Below are 18,603 nucleotides of genomic sequence, written 5' to 3'. Positions count from 1 at the left end.
GATGCGATTCATATTACAGAAACGTACGATTTTAAGAAAAGGTCCACCTTCATGTATTCTAAAGTCAGTGAATTTGTACGACGTGATTTGCATGGTTTGTATAAAAAAGGTCCATGAATTTGTACGATGTTCATGTGGATGATTCATATAGAAAAGTTATCATGAATGCCCACAAATTTGTACGATGTAATTTGTACAGAAACTTAAGATTTTTAGGAAAAATTAATCACCAAAGCGCCATCTTTAGGAATTCAAAGATCCATGAATTTGTATGATGTGATTCATACGGAAACATGCTTTTTTTTTTTACTAAATCTTAGCATGAAGATCCACCTTTGTGATTTCGATAGTCCATGTGTTTGTGATTCGTACTGAAATGTACAAATTCTAGAAAACAAAAGCATGAAGATCCACCCGTAAACCTAACCGACAGTGGGGTGTAACCAGATTGTACGAAAATGTCCAAATCAAATTATTATCATTATAAATCGCAATGGCCTGTTGGTTTTTAAAGTACAAGACACTTAGTATTGAACCTGGAACATCTCTTAAGCTCCTGAATCAAAATAGAAGAATGTTACTTCTTACGAAAATAAGATTGTGGGTGTATTTTTCCTGTTTGTTTGGTGTATTCTGTGGTGGTTTGTGTACGGGAGGTTTTAAACGGTGGAAGTGAAGGTGAACAGAGGGAATGTTTGTTTATGATGTTTGGTTAGAAAAGCAAGTATTTTTTTAACGATAATTAGCACTTCAGGGAAGCTTCCCGCTAGCAGCAGCTCATTATGATGTCACAGTGGCACTGCATTGTCATAACAGCACTAGTGAGGCGCAGTGTTCTTGAAACACACTAGTTATTTCTGTTGGAAAACTGACTGCAACTTAATTCAAGCGAGCAGCCTTGTCTCCAAGGCCATTGTTTCTCAAAACATGCCTTAGTGCTTGAGTACACATGCTGAGGTTTAGAAACTTGCAAACGAATATCCACCCCAGCTCGCCGCTGCTGCAAACCTCTTTATAACAATTAAAAAGTTGCTGACAGAATGTGTAAAAGAATAGGACCGCTCGTCTCCAGCTCACCCACCGCGGTGTCAGGAGTACAGGCGCGCTGTGAAATCACATTACCCGAGTGCTCGGTTAATTACAGATGTTTGAGAGGAGCACCGTGAATACAAATGTCACACTGATTGTGGATGTCGAGCTGCCGGGGGCTCGGATCAGATGCCGAGATAGATTGATCGTGTCTCTAATGGCTCACAGCATGTCGAGATGTATTAACATCATCAAGAGGAATCATTTGAGCTTCCTGTGTAAGCGAATGGCTTGATTTACTGAGGCGTCTATATGTCGTGTTGGTGTACAACAAAAGTTGTAAGAATGTACGTGATCGATTGCATCGGATGTCATTTGCAGGGCTTGGAAAACCTGGGAGGTTTCAAGCCTGGAAAAGTCATGGGATGAACACATTTATTTGGAGAAATGCTTGGTTGCTGGAAAATTCATGGAAATTAATTTGTCAAAAGTTACAGGAAGTACCCTGTGACTAGTTCTGTCAGGACCACTATCGTCAAAATGATAGATACTTAGCATAAAGTTTGGTTTGGCGGTATGGTTCTGTTCTGGGCAAAAACCTCCCTGCCCATCCATGCAGCCTGTCATGAATGAGCAGGGAGAGCAGCAATAATAACCCCCCCGGGGTTAACAGAACAGAACAAGGCAGATATCATTAATGTACTTAATGATATTTAAGTGTAACACTTTATTCAAGATAAAGGAGTCTGATTAGCAAGGAATATCAGAAAGCCAAGTCCTGACTGTGGCGAAAGGAGGAGCTGGGGATGGAGGAGGGTAATTTGCTCCTGAGCAAGCTGAAAAGCTGCTGAATAATACTGAATAGAGCTTATATAGGAATGCCGCGATAGGTGTCGTATTCCTATAGGTAGATGTGATCAGCTGAGAATCAGCTGATGCAAGCTTGACTCACGTGACCTGTCAGAACTAACGCTAATGCTTAATTTATATTTCTACTAAAACATTTGATACATTTTATCAATAATTTGACTAATATTTCATGTGGCCTTACCTGGATAATAAGGAAGCAGGCCTGTTTTAAGCATGGATTATGGTGGAGAGAGTTGTATGTGTGCTAGCTGTGATGTATGAAGTGCTTGAAAGGAGTTTGGTAGGTTTTATTGATCTTTTTCTGTGTTCATTTGCATTTTTGATCAGATGCATCAGTGTTTGGTGTGAGGCGGCAGGGTGTGTTTATGTGTTCACTTTTATGCGAACAAGTGCAAAAAGGGAACATGCTGCGGCGGTCTAATCTCTTGCTGTTTTCTGTCCCTGTCTCTGCTCGGCTGTCTGCACTAATTACCGTTCTTCTCTTAATTAACAGTCACGAAAAAACAGCATGTGGGGCCAGTAACATCTTGCTTAAAAGAATGTTTTGATAAACGTCACTGAAATTTACATTGATTGAGGTGTGCTTTCATCACGCATCCACTTAACAGACTGCTTATAAGGGTTCTTATTTATTTTATTTTTTTCTAAATATGATCTTATACATGTATAGCATGTATTCTTGGACAGTCTTTGAACTATTTCAATAAAGACTTGTACTCCTCAAGTGATTTTTCAAACAAAGTTGAATTCTCAGACAGGAAGTGAAGATGCCTACGATAAATAATATGCCACAATGTTTCTCTGTTACAGACCATTGGATGTAAGGAATGTTTTGGCTAGATATTTGCAAAACCCTCTTGTCATATGATATATTAAAAAGTGTACTCTTGGACATATTGAGAAAAGGCCTTGCATTGATATTATTCAGCGCTCAGCCAAATCTACATTTTGTATGCATTTCCTTTAAAGATCTAAAGGTCTACAGCTTCAGCTTTTATTTTCAGCATTTTTTTTTTTTACTTTACATTTTGTTTTTGTACCTTTTTATGTTTACATTGTATCTTGCATTGTCCTAAAGAAAAACACAATAAAATGTATCCTCCTTGTTCTTGTGTCTCACTGTCATGCTTTGGTCGACATTTAGCAGAGATCATTCATCTTTCATAGATTTATATGCAGAGATTTAGGAGTCAGGTGTTAGACAGTCAAGGATTTAGGGATCATGTCTCTAAATCCAACACACCATTTGTCTTTTTCGTTTGAACTTGATAGAGCAATGATAGTTCACAAAAAGAAAAAAAAACATGTATAATTTGGAATAGCATATTAACATAGGCCTACTACTCTTACTATTTCTGCAGTATGTACTATGTGTACTTTACACAAAAATATGCACATTTCTGTTGGCATGGCATGAATTACCCAAATGACATTTGCAAAACTGTAATAGTAGTGTGGAATACAATATCCCGCAATGCAGTGCTACAAAGACTGTCTTTCCTTTTCCAGTGTGAAGTACTGGAGTAAAATTACAGTGATTGTTAACCTTTTTGTTTTGACTTATTTAATTGGACTGCCAAGATAAAATTATATGGATAAAATTGAATCAAAAACACCAAATAACCATATTAATTTCTAAGATGATAAGTAGACAGCACTCACATACGTGATGAGGCCATGTAACAATGATTTAGCATAGGATAGTACTGTCTAAAGGTTATGCTCAGCCAGCATAAAGGCTAGCATGCTATTATAACTTTTGTTATTGCAAAATAACAAAGAATCCGGAAGTGTAATTCGCCGTAGGTTCCTTCGAGATTTTCCTATGGGGATTTATTATGGGGTTTTTCAATTAATGAGTAAAATAAAGCTTGTGGTAAACATAACTTGACGATAATTTTACGTTTTGTTCTACAATGTAAACTGCACACACTTACAGCCCAAACATTCTTATCTTATACATACATTTTCAAAAATGAACATAACTCCTTCAAAATGTGTGTTTTGGATATGGATGTGTTTAATTTACATTGTAGAACAAAACGTAAAAGTATCGTCAAGTTGTGTTTACCACAAGCTTTATTTCACTCATTAATCGAAAAACCCCATTATAAAACCCCACAGGAAAATCTCGAAGGAACCCACGGCGAATTACACTTCCAGACTCTGACGTCATAGTTCCCCCACTCTATTGACGTCCATTCCATTTTCCGCATTTACTCGGACCTTTGAGTCTCGTTCAGTAAAATTAACAAATCTTTTTTCGAGTCATTTCGTTCATTTTAGCAAAATACAATTAAAATGTTACGTGTTACTTCCCTAACACGTCTACTACTTACGCAAACGTTGATCACACTACAAACAATACAAAACTGCTATAAGAAACTGAAAAGATTAATTAATTGTTTACCTGGGTCTTCAGTCTATGATTAGCTCACCTCACCTCTTATCTGACAAGTCTTCAGGTTTGAGTCGTTCGTTCATCACGTGACAGCCCCATAAGCTTTAACCAATGCAGTCTGAGCCGGAAAGAGAATTGATTAGTTCACCTCTCGAGTCTTTCGAATCGTTCGTTCTTTTGTCACGTGACGTGACAGCATTGGATAGAGAAATTAGTTAATTTACAAGCTTCCTTACAAACGGGTGCATAGTTATTATTATTATTATCATCATTATTATAATTATTATTTACTCTTACAGTTACGTGATGTGTTTCTGGTCTCAAATTGTAGCTTTTTACTTCTTACAGTTTATAAATGTGTGAATTTCTGTCATGATGGTTCTTTTCCATTACACTGAATGTTGTAACAAAGGTAAAAAAGAGTTGGTTATTATTATTAAGTCTCTTTCTGGCTCAGACGGCATAGGTTAAGCTTATGGGTCTGTCACGTGATGAACGAACGACTCGAAAAACCCCAAAACTCGAGAGATGAACTAATCAATTCTCTTTCCGGCTCAGACTGCATAGGTTAAGCTTATGGGGCTGTCACGTGATGAACGAACGACTCGAAAAACCCGAAGACTCCAGAGATGAACTAATCAATTCTCTTTCCGGCTCAGACTGCATAGGTTAAGCTTATGGGGCTGTCACGTGATGAACGAACGACTCGAAAAACCCGAAGACTCGAAACAGGTGAACTACTTGACTAATTCCGGTACAGAACCTATAGGATGTTGCGCATGCGCGACTGAACGAATCACTCCCCGAACGAATCGTTTAAGAACGACCCAACACTAATTCAGACGAAAAAATATTTTCAGTGTAACGACTCGTATATCTACTCACTACACAAAACTACTGTATGATTTTAAAACGGATATTCTGAAAACCATCGACTCGAGGGTGAGTAAAAGATTAAATCTTCTTTTTTTCAGGTGATTTATTCTTTTAAACAGGGATACGTATTTTCAAACCAGTGTACAATTGTTAGATGAATACGAAAAATATTTAGAGAGCTGTGTGTTGACTGTAAGTAAAGCTGACTGCAGTGCCATAACATAAGGACTTGTGAAGCACAATGTTCTGTGCAGCTTTTAAGGTGAATTGTCAATTTCTACACATTGTGCTGAACCATAGAGCTGTAGTATGTAAAGAATGAAGTCACTCATTTCTAATTGTTTGTGGACGCTGTCATATCAGTCACATGAGGGATAGATTTGATTAGATAAAGTAGAGCAGGACACAGTAATTTTGTCCACTAGGGGGCAGCCTTAAACAGGCTTGAACCAACCTGTCAAATGACTAAATCTAGATGGAAATAGTGTTCACAGTGGGTTGTCGCCCTGGTTGGTCTCAGAAACCCCTAACTATGAGGGGAGATCTTCATCCTCCTCCTCTCAGCTCCAGAGCACAGCATCAAAGACACCTTTCATCCTTCATCTGCACGCCTCTGATCTCAGGCATGTCAAGTGCTCCTGTTAATCCACCTTGAATGTATGATTCAGGGTCAGGTTGCCATCACCGTTCATACTGTATATTTTCAGACTTCATTTTGAATTGATTCTTGGTCAGACGCGGTGAGTTTTAGATCACTTCATGGGAGGTGCAGTTGAATTGTGGGTATTGTGTTATAGAGGTGTAAAATGAAACGCACTTGAAGCACAATCGTGTCATTAATATTTAAATTTGAACAAAGAAGGTACATAATAGACACACCACTTGCTGAAACGCATCTGCAAAGTTTATTGACAGTCATCTTTGACTCCGACAAAACAAAGCATCATAAACTGATCACAGACTTTAAGAAGAAAACATTCCGGCTCAGACTGCATAGGTTAAGCTTATGGGGCTGTCACGTGATGAACGAACGACTCGAAAAACCCGAAGACTCCAGAGATGAACTAATCAATTCTCTTTCCGGCTCAGACTGCATAGGTTAAGCTTATGGGGCTGTCACGTGATGAACGAACGACTCGAAAAACCCGAAGACTCGAAACAGGTGAACTACTTGACTAATTCCGGTACAGAACCTATAGGATGTTGCGCATGCGCGACTGAACGAATCACTCCCCGAACGAATCGTTTAAGAACGACCCAACACTAATTCAGACGAAAAATATATATTTTCAGTGTAACGACTCGTATATCTACTCACTACACAAAACTACTGTATGATTTTAGAACGGATATTCTGAAAACCATCGACTCGAGGGTGAGTAAAAGATTAAATCTTCTTTTTTTCAGGTGATTTATTCTTTTAAACAGGGATACGTATTTTCAAACCAGTGTACAATTGTTAGATGAATACGAAAAATATTTAGAGAGCAGTGTGTTGACTGTAAGTAAAGCTGACTGCAGTGCCATAACATAAGGACTTGTGAAGCACAATGTTCTGTACAGCTTTTAAGGTGAATTGTCAATTTCTACACATTGTGCTGAACCATAGAGCTGTAGTATGTAAAGAATGAAGTCACTCATTTCTAATTGTTTGTGGACGCTGTCATATCAGTCACATGAGGGATAGATTTGATTAGATAAAGTAGAGCAGGACACAGTAATTTTGTCCACTAGGGGGCAGCCTTAAACAGGCTTGAACCAACCTGTCAAATGACTAAATCTAGATGGAAATAGTGTTCACAGTGGGTTGTCGCCCTGGTTGGTCTCAGAAACCCCTAACTATGAGGGGAGATCTTCATCCTCCTCCTCTCAGCTCCAGAGCACAGCATCAAAGACACCTTTCATCCTTCATCTGCACGCCTCTGATCTCAGGCATGTCAAGTGCTCCTGTTAATCCACCTTGAATGAATGATTCAGGGTCAGGTTGCCATCACGGTTCATACTGTATATTTTCAGACTTCATTTTGAATTGATTCTTGGTCAGACGCGGTGAGTTTTAGATCACTTCATGGGAGGTGCAGTTGAATTGTGGGTATTGTGTTATAGAGGTGTAAAATGAAACGCACTTGAAGCACAATCGTGTCATTAATATTTAAATTTGAACAAAGAAGGCACATAATAGACACACCACTTGCTGAAACGTATCTGCAAAGTTTATTGACAGTCATCTTTGACTCCGACAAAACAAAGCATCATAAACTGATCACAGACTTTAAGAAGAAAACAATATTCAAACAGGATTAATTTAATTTTGTCCAAATATCAACAGAAAGATGATGTCAAAAACTGGTAAACTTTTTCAAAAACTACAATCAAATTTTAGGAAGTGACAGAAACACAAAGATTGCCCTTATGTTACACCCTAAATTGTGCAAAAGACATAGAATACAAAACTGGGGTGAAAAGAAAAAAATACATTTGGGGGAATATTGATTATTTTAAAGTGACGGAAATTTATAAAAAAAAAGTGCAAGGTTTGTTTGATGAAAAACTTTGTCAATTTGCTGTTTTTCAAAAGGTTTTTAAAGGTTTGTAAAGTTTTTCAAAAATCTTTAAAACGAACGCTCTAAACAGAAATATTGGGCCTTTAGAACATTTTCAGAACTGTATGAACTTTTAGCAAGTTAAGTTCAGTAAAATTTCACCATAAATAGACACCTCCGAAGAAAATACGTTGCCAATGAAATCAAAAACACCTGATATCAAAGGGAGTGTACATAATCTTTAGTTCATCTTGCTCCCAACAAAAAGCTGGTTATGATTGTTTACTGCGAAGCCCCTGATTGGTGTACTGCTCACAGCTTGTTGGGTACAAGAAAACCAGCACAGAATTCAAGAAATACACTTCCATATAAACCACAGAGGACTGACAAGCAAACTATACAATCATAATTTCGGTCCAATAATTCAAAGGAGAGGAAAAAAAAAAATAATATAAACAAAGCGCTATAGCAACATCTCAGATACAGTTATGCTAATAGGTTCTTTTAATTAACATAAATTAACATTCAAAAGTGAATCACCACTTCAAACAATAGAGTAAAACTCTTAACAGAATATCCTGTCAAGACTGACAGGACATTTTCTCGACACGGTGTTAGCATTGCCTGAAGGAGAGCTGGCTAATACTAATAGCAGCATGAATTTAAGCGCCAGTCATCACGATTGCTTTACACAAGCTAACTGGCTAGTTATGAACAATATTAGCCATTGTCCATTGTAGTTCACTGATATTACTCTTGAGCTGCTTTAACATCCACACGCACACAAATGCACATCGTCGTGTCCTCTTTTGCTTATTTGCCATAAATAGTCAAATGTGATCTGGACTTCTAAAAAATATTGATTATGGATTGTGTGGGATATTGAAGTGATGTTTATAGTGGATCTAGAACCAAAAATCAAACCTGCTCCTGCTGTCCACTGACCTGAATGCAAATGATCTGTCACATCAAGATGAATAAGACATCTGACCTCACCAATCTCATGAAAGCATGGTCATGTCACATTTCAAGATTTTTCAAGATTATAAAGACAATTGACAAAAGTCACATAAGAATGTTTTGCTTTAAATGTTTTGGTGATTTTCATTATAGCTTGCCATGATTGTATCTGCTTGAATTAAAGGTACTATACATACTCTATATACAAACAACAAATACAATTTTGGCTATATACCATTATTATTTTTCAGTTTGCATACTATGAACCGCAATGGACATAAAAAAAAAATAAAAATAAAATAAGAGGGAATATTTGCTTAATTGTTGTAAATACTGTAAATGCAAATGTTAAATATTTAATTGTCTTGAAATCAAAATGCAATTTCCCATTTCTTTCTTTAGATTTTTGAGGTGAAATATGGCATATTCTTGACAGGTTTTGTGACATTAATCTATGCATTTTACCTCTACAATATAAAACTCTTCACTGATTAACATCAATCTCTCAGCGAGATAAGGGATGTTCTGTAGTTCACCTTTCAATAGTCAATGGTACAGCAGCAAGACATTCTATACCTTAATTGTCCTTAAATTACCTTGAGAAGCTGTTTGGATGCAGTTGTAAAGCTTCAGAAGAGAAGTTTGCTGTCAAATGCTACTTTTAACATGAATTTGGCTTTGGGGGTGAGTCAAAAAGAAATTGATCATCTTTTTGACCCTGCTTTTTTCATTCTCAAAGCCAGCAGGAACACTGAGCCGGCCTGTTTCCCAAACATATTCCATTTTAATCAATTTGCTATTTCATCAGTGGCCTGTGCTCGCTATTATCCCCATACACACCACTGTTGGCCTACAGAAACTGTTGACAGTGGGGGGCTGGGAGAAATATGGATTAACTGGGCAAATCAAATATCCTCTCACCACAAATGACTCTTTCATTGGTTAATGCCTCAAGGCTGTTTTCCTTCTTCCTAGATTTGCTCTCCATGGCAACATTGCAATTGCTTTTGCAGAAAACCCAGAGTGTGCGTGTTCCAATCGACAGTCGAGAACAAGTTCACAGTAAATCAAGGTTTGATTAGGCCAACATGTTTTTGGGTCGTGAGATGAGGTGCTCTATTTAACCGCACTCCTTTGTGGCGATTACATTTCCCAGCACCGTTGGATCAATTAAGATATCCAATATTAATGTTCTTTAAATGAGTTGTTATATAACTTAATATATGTGTATCAGCCACATGACTCCTTGGTTAATCATGCCTGTGTATTGTTTTAACAAATTATATCTCTTTAATTCCACCACGTCCTGCTTGTTGAACGCACGCATAAGCAAAATTATAGCGGATCATTAGCTGACTTCACCTGCTACCTACCAAAGCTTCATATTACATTAAGAAACACATGATCAAATAGTCATCAATGCACAAAGACCTCAAGATCAACTCTCTTTATAGCATGTAATATGGGCAAGCTGTTGGTTACACAACTAGCATGAAATGGTGAGGTATGAAAAGCACTGTACCTTTATATCTGTCTTTCTGCCTCTGTCTCAGCCTAGCACAGACAAAAATTGTGAAACACTGAGACGTTTTTGTATGAATTTCAATCGTGAAAGTGCCTTAGCTGGTCTGACTAGAGAGGACAGCAGAAGGAAAAAATAATAGACTGTAACACCCCCTATTGAATATGATTCCAGCTTTAAAGGATATGCAGCTATGCTATGAATGAGAGTCTATTATGACTCACGGAGAAGGTAGAAGAAATGGGAGATGTGCAAACTTGATTATTATCTCCTGTGTCACCTGAAATGTCCTGAATTCAGTGAGATACTGTCTATGATTTTTGTATTACGTCAGTTGAAAAGCCAGATGCTTCTAAAAAAGCAGCAACATCACTGGTTACCATAGCAACAGAGACTTGAGCATGAAATACAAAAGACCTTTGTGAATGGATGCCTGAGCCTTGAAGGTTCAAAAGTCATCGCCATGGGAAAGGAGACCCATGCAGTGCCAGAGCGAGTCCCTGAACTGTGACACCAACCCTCTCTTGAAACAGAGATCTATTAGAGATCCTTAATGGCCCTTATGAGACTTGGGTTTGGGGGGTGAGGGGTCCCCCCTAAGTGCTCCGGTAGGTCTTTATAATGTCTTTGATAGCTCTCCTACAGATAGGACAGCTAGAGTTGGCCATTTTTTTTAGGCGGAGGCCACAGGTGTAGCAGAGACACATGTGTCCGCAGGCGTAGATGACTGTGTCCACTGTGTTTTCATAGCAGATAGAACACTCATCCTGCCATGAGCCTGAGACAGATGGGAAAGTGGGAGATTTGGGGAGACTGATGGGCGAGTTGGGTGTTGTTCCTGTGACAGGAAAAAAATATATTACCATTCACTAATTTATAATTGGAGCAGTTATGAAATACAGTATGTCTGAACATACAGACCTTCAGTAGAGCTGCAGAAAGCAGCAGAACAGCCACGTTCATTGAGACTGGGCTCTGGGCTTCCACCGCACAGGCCTGAGGGCGAGAGGGGCGAGGCAGAGGGCGAGCCAGGGCTGGATGGGTCACGAGCATCACCCAAGAAAGTGGAGCCTGAAAATGCACATAATATATAAACAGGCAAGATTTTTAATGTGATTCAGTTCTACTAATAATGGATTCTGTACACAAGAAAAATGTGTGTTATTATAATTAATGGTAAATAACTGTATGTAATTGGTTAACAGGGTCAAACTTTTGACTATGATTGTAATGGCACAAACATTTCAATGCAACCCTGTACTTTAAATATGGCTTCTGACCTGTAGACCTGTGCTGAGTTTCAGATATTGTGTAAAGCCAATCATTGCTTTAAAATATTTATTTTTTATTTTTTTGTGTAATATAGATTAGATGGTAAATGAACACTGAGAATGACATTTTAAAAAGACACCATTCAAGGAGCTGTAGCCCATATCTGAAGCTGTTATTGTAACTGTGTCACCCTCTTCGCAGAACTACATAGAACATAATGTATAATGGCACAGGTGCTGCATTTGTGAATGTTATGGGGGTGTTTGTTTCACTAATCTCAGTACATTGTTCTGGCTGCAGGAGTTTAGGATGGAATCTGAATCTGCCACCTTTAAAGACCATGATGGCCTGTGATTCATTAACAGATCTGACACTCAGGCAACAAAATGGGGAAGCCACCTTGCATTAGCCAGCATTTTAACAGCAGACCAAATCTATACAGCTTGAATAAAATAGAACAGCAATTCTCTCAGTGATAGATCACCATTTGTAGCACTTATTGACTTATTCACTGAACTGCAAATAAATACAGCCTACTGATTGGTTGCTCATATAGCAACATTTTCAGTTTTGAATTAAATAGTACTTTAATATAAGAAAAAAGTTGATTATTTATTATTTGATTAAATATGGTGTATATGATTAATTATTGGAGGGGTGGGGTCTGTTCAAGTTCTAATATAATTGTTAATGGAATCATTAGGGAAGTCATTCACTGGAATTTGAATCGGAACTGGACTCATTAATTTCCTAAAAATGTCCACCCTTAATAAGGGCCACGGTAATATTTCTGGGCCTCTTAATGTAGTCTGTAGAGCTGAGACTGAATTAAATTGAACTAACCTAATTTCTAGTTTACTGGATCTTCTGATATATGAGTGCGTAAATGGGAGGGAGAATTGGCTGAACTGAAACTAACCTGAACTAAAACCCATGAATACATAATCTTCTGAGGTTAGGATATGTGTGTGTAGAGTGCATTTACTCTAGATGAGGTCTATGACAATATTAGATGGGAGTCAGTGGGATTCCCCAAGGTCTTGTTTTAGGTCTGTCAGTGGTTTGATTTACATGTGTGTGTGTACTTTGCTCACATGTTTGCATACAGTATGTTAGTCCTACAGCGTGATCCTTTATTAAGATGGAGACAGGGTGAGGGGTTATATACGGGGTGGGGTCCCCTGAGCGTGATCCTTTGTGAGTCTGACATGCCATTCCACCTTCTTGTCATTCCAAACATAGACATATCATAAATCCCCTTCTCTAGGCCTCAGCAACTGGCCCTGGATCACAAGGGCCAGGCCTCTTCAAGAGCATCTCTACTAGATTAACAGGGACACATGAACAGCTGAGTCTCTCTAACCTCCACCCATAGAGGGAGAGACTTAAAAAAACCTATTAGAGAAAGTCAGGCCTCCGTAAAGCCTTTTGTCAAATGCGTAAAATGAGCACTATGTGCAAACATGGCAGAAAGGCATTTCTGTATTTTGAATATCAAAGGGGTACTGACTACACCAGCTTGCATGGTTTAAACAGTCACATTGTGCATCTGTCAAATAATTCTGTTAATGCTTAAGTAAAGGTGTGAGCTGCATGTCTTCACATATGTCCATTAGGGGTCTCAAATTGAAATTACTGGTGGCTGGCTACTAGGGGCAGTGAACTGCATTCAGTGTGTAAGCGATTTGGTACATAAAATTGAATAGTAGGGGAGCGCGGGGTTAGTTGTAACGCACGTGGTTTAAATATTTCGACACATGCTAGCATAAACAAATTTACAGCATTTACTAGTTACTATATCAACATTATATAGAGAAAAAAAGTGTGCCAAAATTCAAAAGTCTTTTGAAGATATCGCTGAATATTTATTTTACCATAGTAAAATTATATTTCTGGCTTAAGTAAATTTTTCATTTAAGTTTTTATTACTCATTTAAAATGAAACATATCTGCAATTATTTTAATCTCCAATCTGTTATTTATCAGTTTAAATTATTTTTTAATGCTTTGTTAACTATCAGAAGACAGTACTTGCCCAGATGGGGCACGTTGTAACACTGCGTTACAATGTGCCCTGCCGTGCTATTCTATGACATTAGCGATGTAATTCACACTATTTACTTTAATACATTTTAATGATAAACGACGAGAAACAAACATTATTTGTAAAGCATTTTGGCTCGTTTATGTGGGCCATCCCAAGCATGGTTGCAATGTGTTCATTGTCAAACTCCAAAATCAGAACATTTTTAATCCTTAAAAAACGCCATTATTTTATTTGAAATAAATAATTATTTTATTTTATTGACAAAATATTTTAGTTTGTCTTGTATTTTTTTTTATTCAATCAGATAACATTTTAAGCTGTTATATGGTCATGTTACAACGTGCCCCTCAGATGTTACAATGTACCCCCACCTACGGGGCATGTTGTCACATTTCACTTCCAATTTTTGAGGGTAAATAAAGAAAAACGTATACACTGTAATTATGAAACAAAGCGACATATTTGTACTAGACAAGTGTGAACTTACTGTGGATAAAAAAATTATACTCTGAACCCCATGTGGATTTACAAAATTTAAGAAAGTCAAAAAGTGTTACTTTTTGTGAACATTGACACTGATTTCAGAACAAGTATATTTCATATGTATAGTCTCTGTCTTTACACCAATCATATAGTCTCTGTTACCATCACTGTTAGCTCTTACTGACGTCATGGGGAAAAAATATGAGTTCAGTAATCAATTACTGTAGCTAGCAGACACCTGCAATAAACTGCAGATAAACTGGGAATGGAGAGAGGCAAGAAGGAAGTGTTTGTATTGTGTCTATTACATGCATGTGTTTGTGCATTTAATTTATTACAACTAGATTTAATTAAAGTGGTTACAGGGCAATAAAATCTAACCGACAGTCACTGTATGCATACCATCAGTCAATATTTACATACTGAATTGCGATTCAGTCTTCTTACTTGGATTTAGTTCCATTCTGAATTGTGATTAGTCTTTCTGGTGGCTATCTTTATTACACAGCTCTCTGGAATACTTGATTCTCCTGATCAATCATGGCATCAATCATGGATTCTCCCGATCAACCACTGTCTATGGCAACACAGTTACAACTTTTACATCTTTAGTATCATTATGCTGTCTCTTTTTTTCACAAGTTATTTTGCAAATCAAGACGATAATCTACTTACAGATTAGTAATTATATATTGATTAATATTGTTATATTACTTGTCATCATTTACCAAGAACCAAAACCTAAAGCCTAAGCTTACATAAAACGTCATTCTTTTGCAGTCTTGCAAGTTCTGGTATTTCTTTCAGGTTTCCTAATTTTTCATGTCTTCATTGTATATTCCCTCTCCCGTTACTGTTGAATGAGCACAATGAGACCATTTTCTAACAAGTAAATTGTTATAACAATGACATTTTGAACCTTGAATCTTGAAAGAGCAAAAACATTATGCTAAGAGGGGAAATAGGAATAAGAAATAGAGAGAAGAGATGTAAACGAGAGAAATGTTCTCAAATGAATGTTCTCAAATGAAGTGTGAATCGCCCACTCTCCTCTTCACTTTCTCATTTCCTTTCCTTCACCGCATGCTAATGCGATGGGGTGAGTGGCATTGGTGGAGGGAGGGGAATGTGCTTCCAGTGACACCGGCATCTTGGAGAGTGCATACAAAGCTAACAGAGGTCACAGCCCTCCCACACAAACTCCTGTAATTCTTCCTGTTTTAGCTGTATATGTTTTCGTCTGCATGTCCTTTGTTTAGTTCAAACTTTATTGAGATCGTGTCAGTCACAGGTGTGTGGGTGAGACCTGGAGCACTGTCTGGTGTTTTGAAAGTTTACTGGAGTGTGCCTGTATTTGTGGTATCAACAAAATTCAAGTGATTAAAATCAAATGAACAAACTGTGTGAGCGCTCGGTGAAGAGCGTGAAGTGATGATCATAGTAGCCAATTACAGTTATATCTGTTGAGCGCGTGAATACAATGGCCAATCAGCGGTGTTCAATAATTCGCTCAACAGTGCTCAAATGTTAGCGGGAAATGGAGGTTTTTAAAATTTTTGTACCAAATGGTACCGAAGTCTATACTTTTGACAACACTAGTTGTAACTCAAAGACGCAATGTTCAATCTGCCCCAAAGTCAGTCCTGGCCTGAACACATCTAAAGGCCAATAATCAGTTACTGTATACTCATAACGCCACCCTCTGGCAGCAGGAAGTGTGGTACATGTAAATGACTGACACATTCCTCCTTTATTTACCCACGTTCCACACTTGAACAAGTTGAATGCACCACAGTTCTAGTGCAACCGAATTCCTACAGGGAGTTTCTAGTTCCGGTTTTAAATTCCAGTTGCGCAGATGGAGCACGTTATAACACTGTGTTACAATGTGTCCTGCCGTGCTATTCTATGACATTAGTGATGTAATTCACACTATTTACTTTAATACATTTTAATGATAAACGACGAGAAACAAACATTATTTGTAAAGCATTTTGGCTCGTTTATGTGGGCCATCCCAAGCATGGTTGCAATGTGTTCATTGTCAAACTCCAAAATCAGAACATTTTTAATCCTTAAAAAACGCCATTATTTTATTTGAAATAAATAATTATTTTATTTTATTGACAAAATATTTTAGTTTGTCTTGTATTTTTTTTTATTCAATCAGATAACATTTTAAGCTGTTATATGGTCATGTTACAACGTGCCCCTCAGATGTTACAATGTACCCCACCTACGGGGCATGTTGTCACATTTCACTTCCAATTTTTGAGGGTAAATAAAGAAAAACGTATACACTGTAATTATGAAACAAAGCAATATATTTGTACTAGACAAGTGTGAAATTATACTCTGAACCCCATGTGGATTTACAAAATTTAAGAAAGTCAAAAAGTGTTACTTTTTGTGAACATTGACACTGATTTCAGAACAAGTATATTTCATATGTATAGTCTCTGTCTTTACACCAATCATATAGTCTCTGTTACCATCACTGTTAGCTCTTACTGACGTCATGGGGAAAAAATATGAGTTCAGTAATCAATTACTGTAGCTAGCAGACACCTGCAATAAACTGCAGATAAACTGGGAATGGAGAGAGGCAAGAAGGAAGTGTTTGTATTGTGTCTATTACATGCATGTGTTTGTGCATTTAATTTATTACAACTAGATTTAATTAAAGTGGTTACAGGGCAATAAAATCTAACCGACAGTCACTGTATGCATACCATCAGTCAATATTTACATACTGAATTGCGATTCAGTCTTCTTACTTGGATTTAGTTCCATTCTGAATTGTGATTAGTCTTTCTGGTGGCTATCTTTATTACACAGCTCTCTGGAATACTTGATTCTCCTGATCAATCATGGCATCAATCATGGATTCTCCCGATCAACCACTGTCTATGGCAACACAGTTACAACTTTTACATCTTTAGTATCATTATGCTGTCTCTTTTTTTCACAAGTTATTTTGCAAATCAAGACGATAATCTACTTACAGATTAGTAATTATATATTGATTAATATTGTTATATTACTTGTCATCATTTACCAAGAACCAAAACCTAAAGCCTAAGCTTACATAAAACGTCATTCTTTTGCAGTCTTGCAAGTTCTGGTATTTCTTTCAGGTTTCCTAATTTTTCATGTCTTCATTGTATATTCCCTCTCCCGTTACTGTTGAATGAGCACAATGAGACCATTTTCTAACAAGTAAATTGTTATAACAATGACATTTTGAACCTTGAATCTTGAAAGAGCAAAAACATTATGCTAAGAGGGGAAATAGGAATAAGAAATAGAGAGAAGAGATGTAAACGAGAGAAATGTTCTCAAATGAATGTTCTCAAATGAAGTGTGAATCGCCCACTCTCCTCTTCACTTTCTCATTTCCTTTCCTTCACCGCATGCTAATGCGATGGGGTGAGTGGCATTGGTGGAGGGAGGGGAATGTGCTTCCAGTGACACCGGCATCTTGGAGAGTGCATACAAAGCTAACAGAGGTCAGAGACCACCCACACAAACTCCTGTTATACTTCCTGTTTTTAGCGGTGTATGTTTTTGTGTGCACATACTTTGTTGAGTTCAAACTTTATTGGGAGCGTGTCAGTCGCACGTGTGTGGGTGAGACCTGGAGCACTGTCTGGTGTTTTGAAAGTTTACTGGAGTGTGCCTGTATTTGTGGTATCAACAAAATTCAAGTGATTAAAATCAAATGAACAAACTGTGTGAGCGCTCGGTGAAGAGCGTGAAGTGATGATCATAGTAGCCAATTACAGTTATATCTGTTGAGCGCGTGAATACAATGGCCAATCAGCGGTGTTCAATAATTCGCTCAACAATGCTCAAATGTTAGCGGGAAATGGAGGTTTTTCAAATTTTTGTACCAAATGGTACCGAAGTCTATACTTTTGACAACACTAGTTGTAACTCAAAGACGCAATGTTCAATCTGCCCCAAAGTCAGTCCTGGCCTGAACACATCTAAAGGCCAATAATCAGTTACTGTATACTCATAACGCCACCCTCTGGCAGCAGGAAGTGTGGTACATGTAAATGACTGACACATTCCTCCTTTATTTACCCACGTTCCACACTTGAACAAGTTGAATGCACCACAGTTCTAGTGCAACCGAATTCCTACAGGGAGTTTCTAGTTCGGTACCCTATAGGTTGTTTGCAATCACGTGATTCTGATGACGCGCGAACTGCAGCTGGAGGGCAGGAAGTGATTTTTCTCCATAGAAATCACTAGCAGAAACTCAAAATGCCGGTGTTTTGCATTGTTTATGGATGCTCAAATCGGACAAACCGAGAAACCACAAGGAGCTTTTATCGTGTACAAAAATGTGTTGCTCAAAAAGGGGGGAAAATTAAAGAATTTGACTGAAAAACGCTGGAAAAAGTGGCTTGTAAACCTGCGACTGCGGTCGGGAGGAGCGAGGCCGGATAATGCTTGTGTGTGCAAATGGTTAATATAAGATAATAATATATTAAAATATGAATAAAGAAATATATAAATAGATACAGGGTGACACTGTCAGAATTCACTGAATGCTAAACGCCACACATAGACACGATGTAAATAAGATATT

The 18,603-nt window shown here is 37.7% G+C and overlaps 1 protein-coding gene across 3 annotated transcripts in view; it reads right to left on the bottom strand.

Annotated features, from left to right (window-relative positions):
• Positions 1-9,047: 9,047 nt before the first annotated feature.
• LOC107566532 (E3 ubiquitin-protein ligase NEURL1) overlaps positions 9,048-18,603 on the bottom strand; it is a 76,178-nt gene continuing 66,622 nt past the window's right edge. For all 3 annotated transcript variants that reach the window (XM_016251995.1, XM_016251997.1, XM_016251996.1), the window contains 2 exons: positions 11,123-11,272; positions 9,048-11,039 (listed from right to left, as the gene is read on the bottom strand). In XM_016251995.1, the coding sequence (XP_016107481.1) occupies positions 10,798-11,039; positions 11,123-11,272 (392 nt within the window). In that variant the 3' untranslated portion in view covers positions 9,048-10,797. The remainder of the gene's footprint in view (positions 11,040-11,122; positions 11,273-18,603) is intronic.

The sequence above is a fragment of the Sinocyclocheilus grahami genome, unplaced genomic scaffold, assembly GCF_001515645.1.
Source record: "Sinocyclocheilus grahami isolate Dianchi unplaced genomic scaffold, SAMN03320097.WGS_v1.1 scaffold1081.1, whole genome shotgun sequence".
Classification (NCBI taxonomy): domain Eukaryota; kingdom Metazoa; phylum Chordata; class Actinopteri; order Cypriniformes; family Cyprinidae; genus Sinocyclocheilus; species Sinocyclocheilus grahami.
The sequence above is the reverse complement of the archived record's forward strand: the minus strand, read 5'-3'. Positions and strand labels throughout refer to the sequence as shown.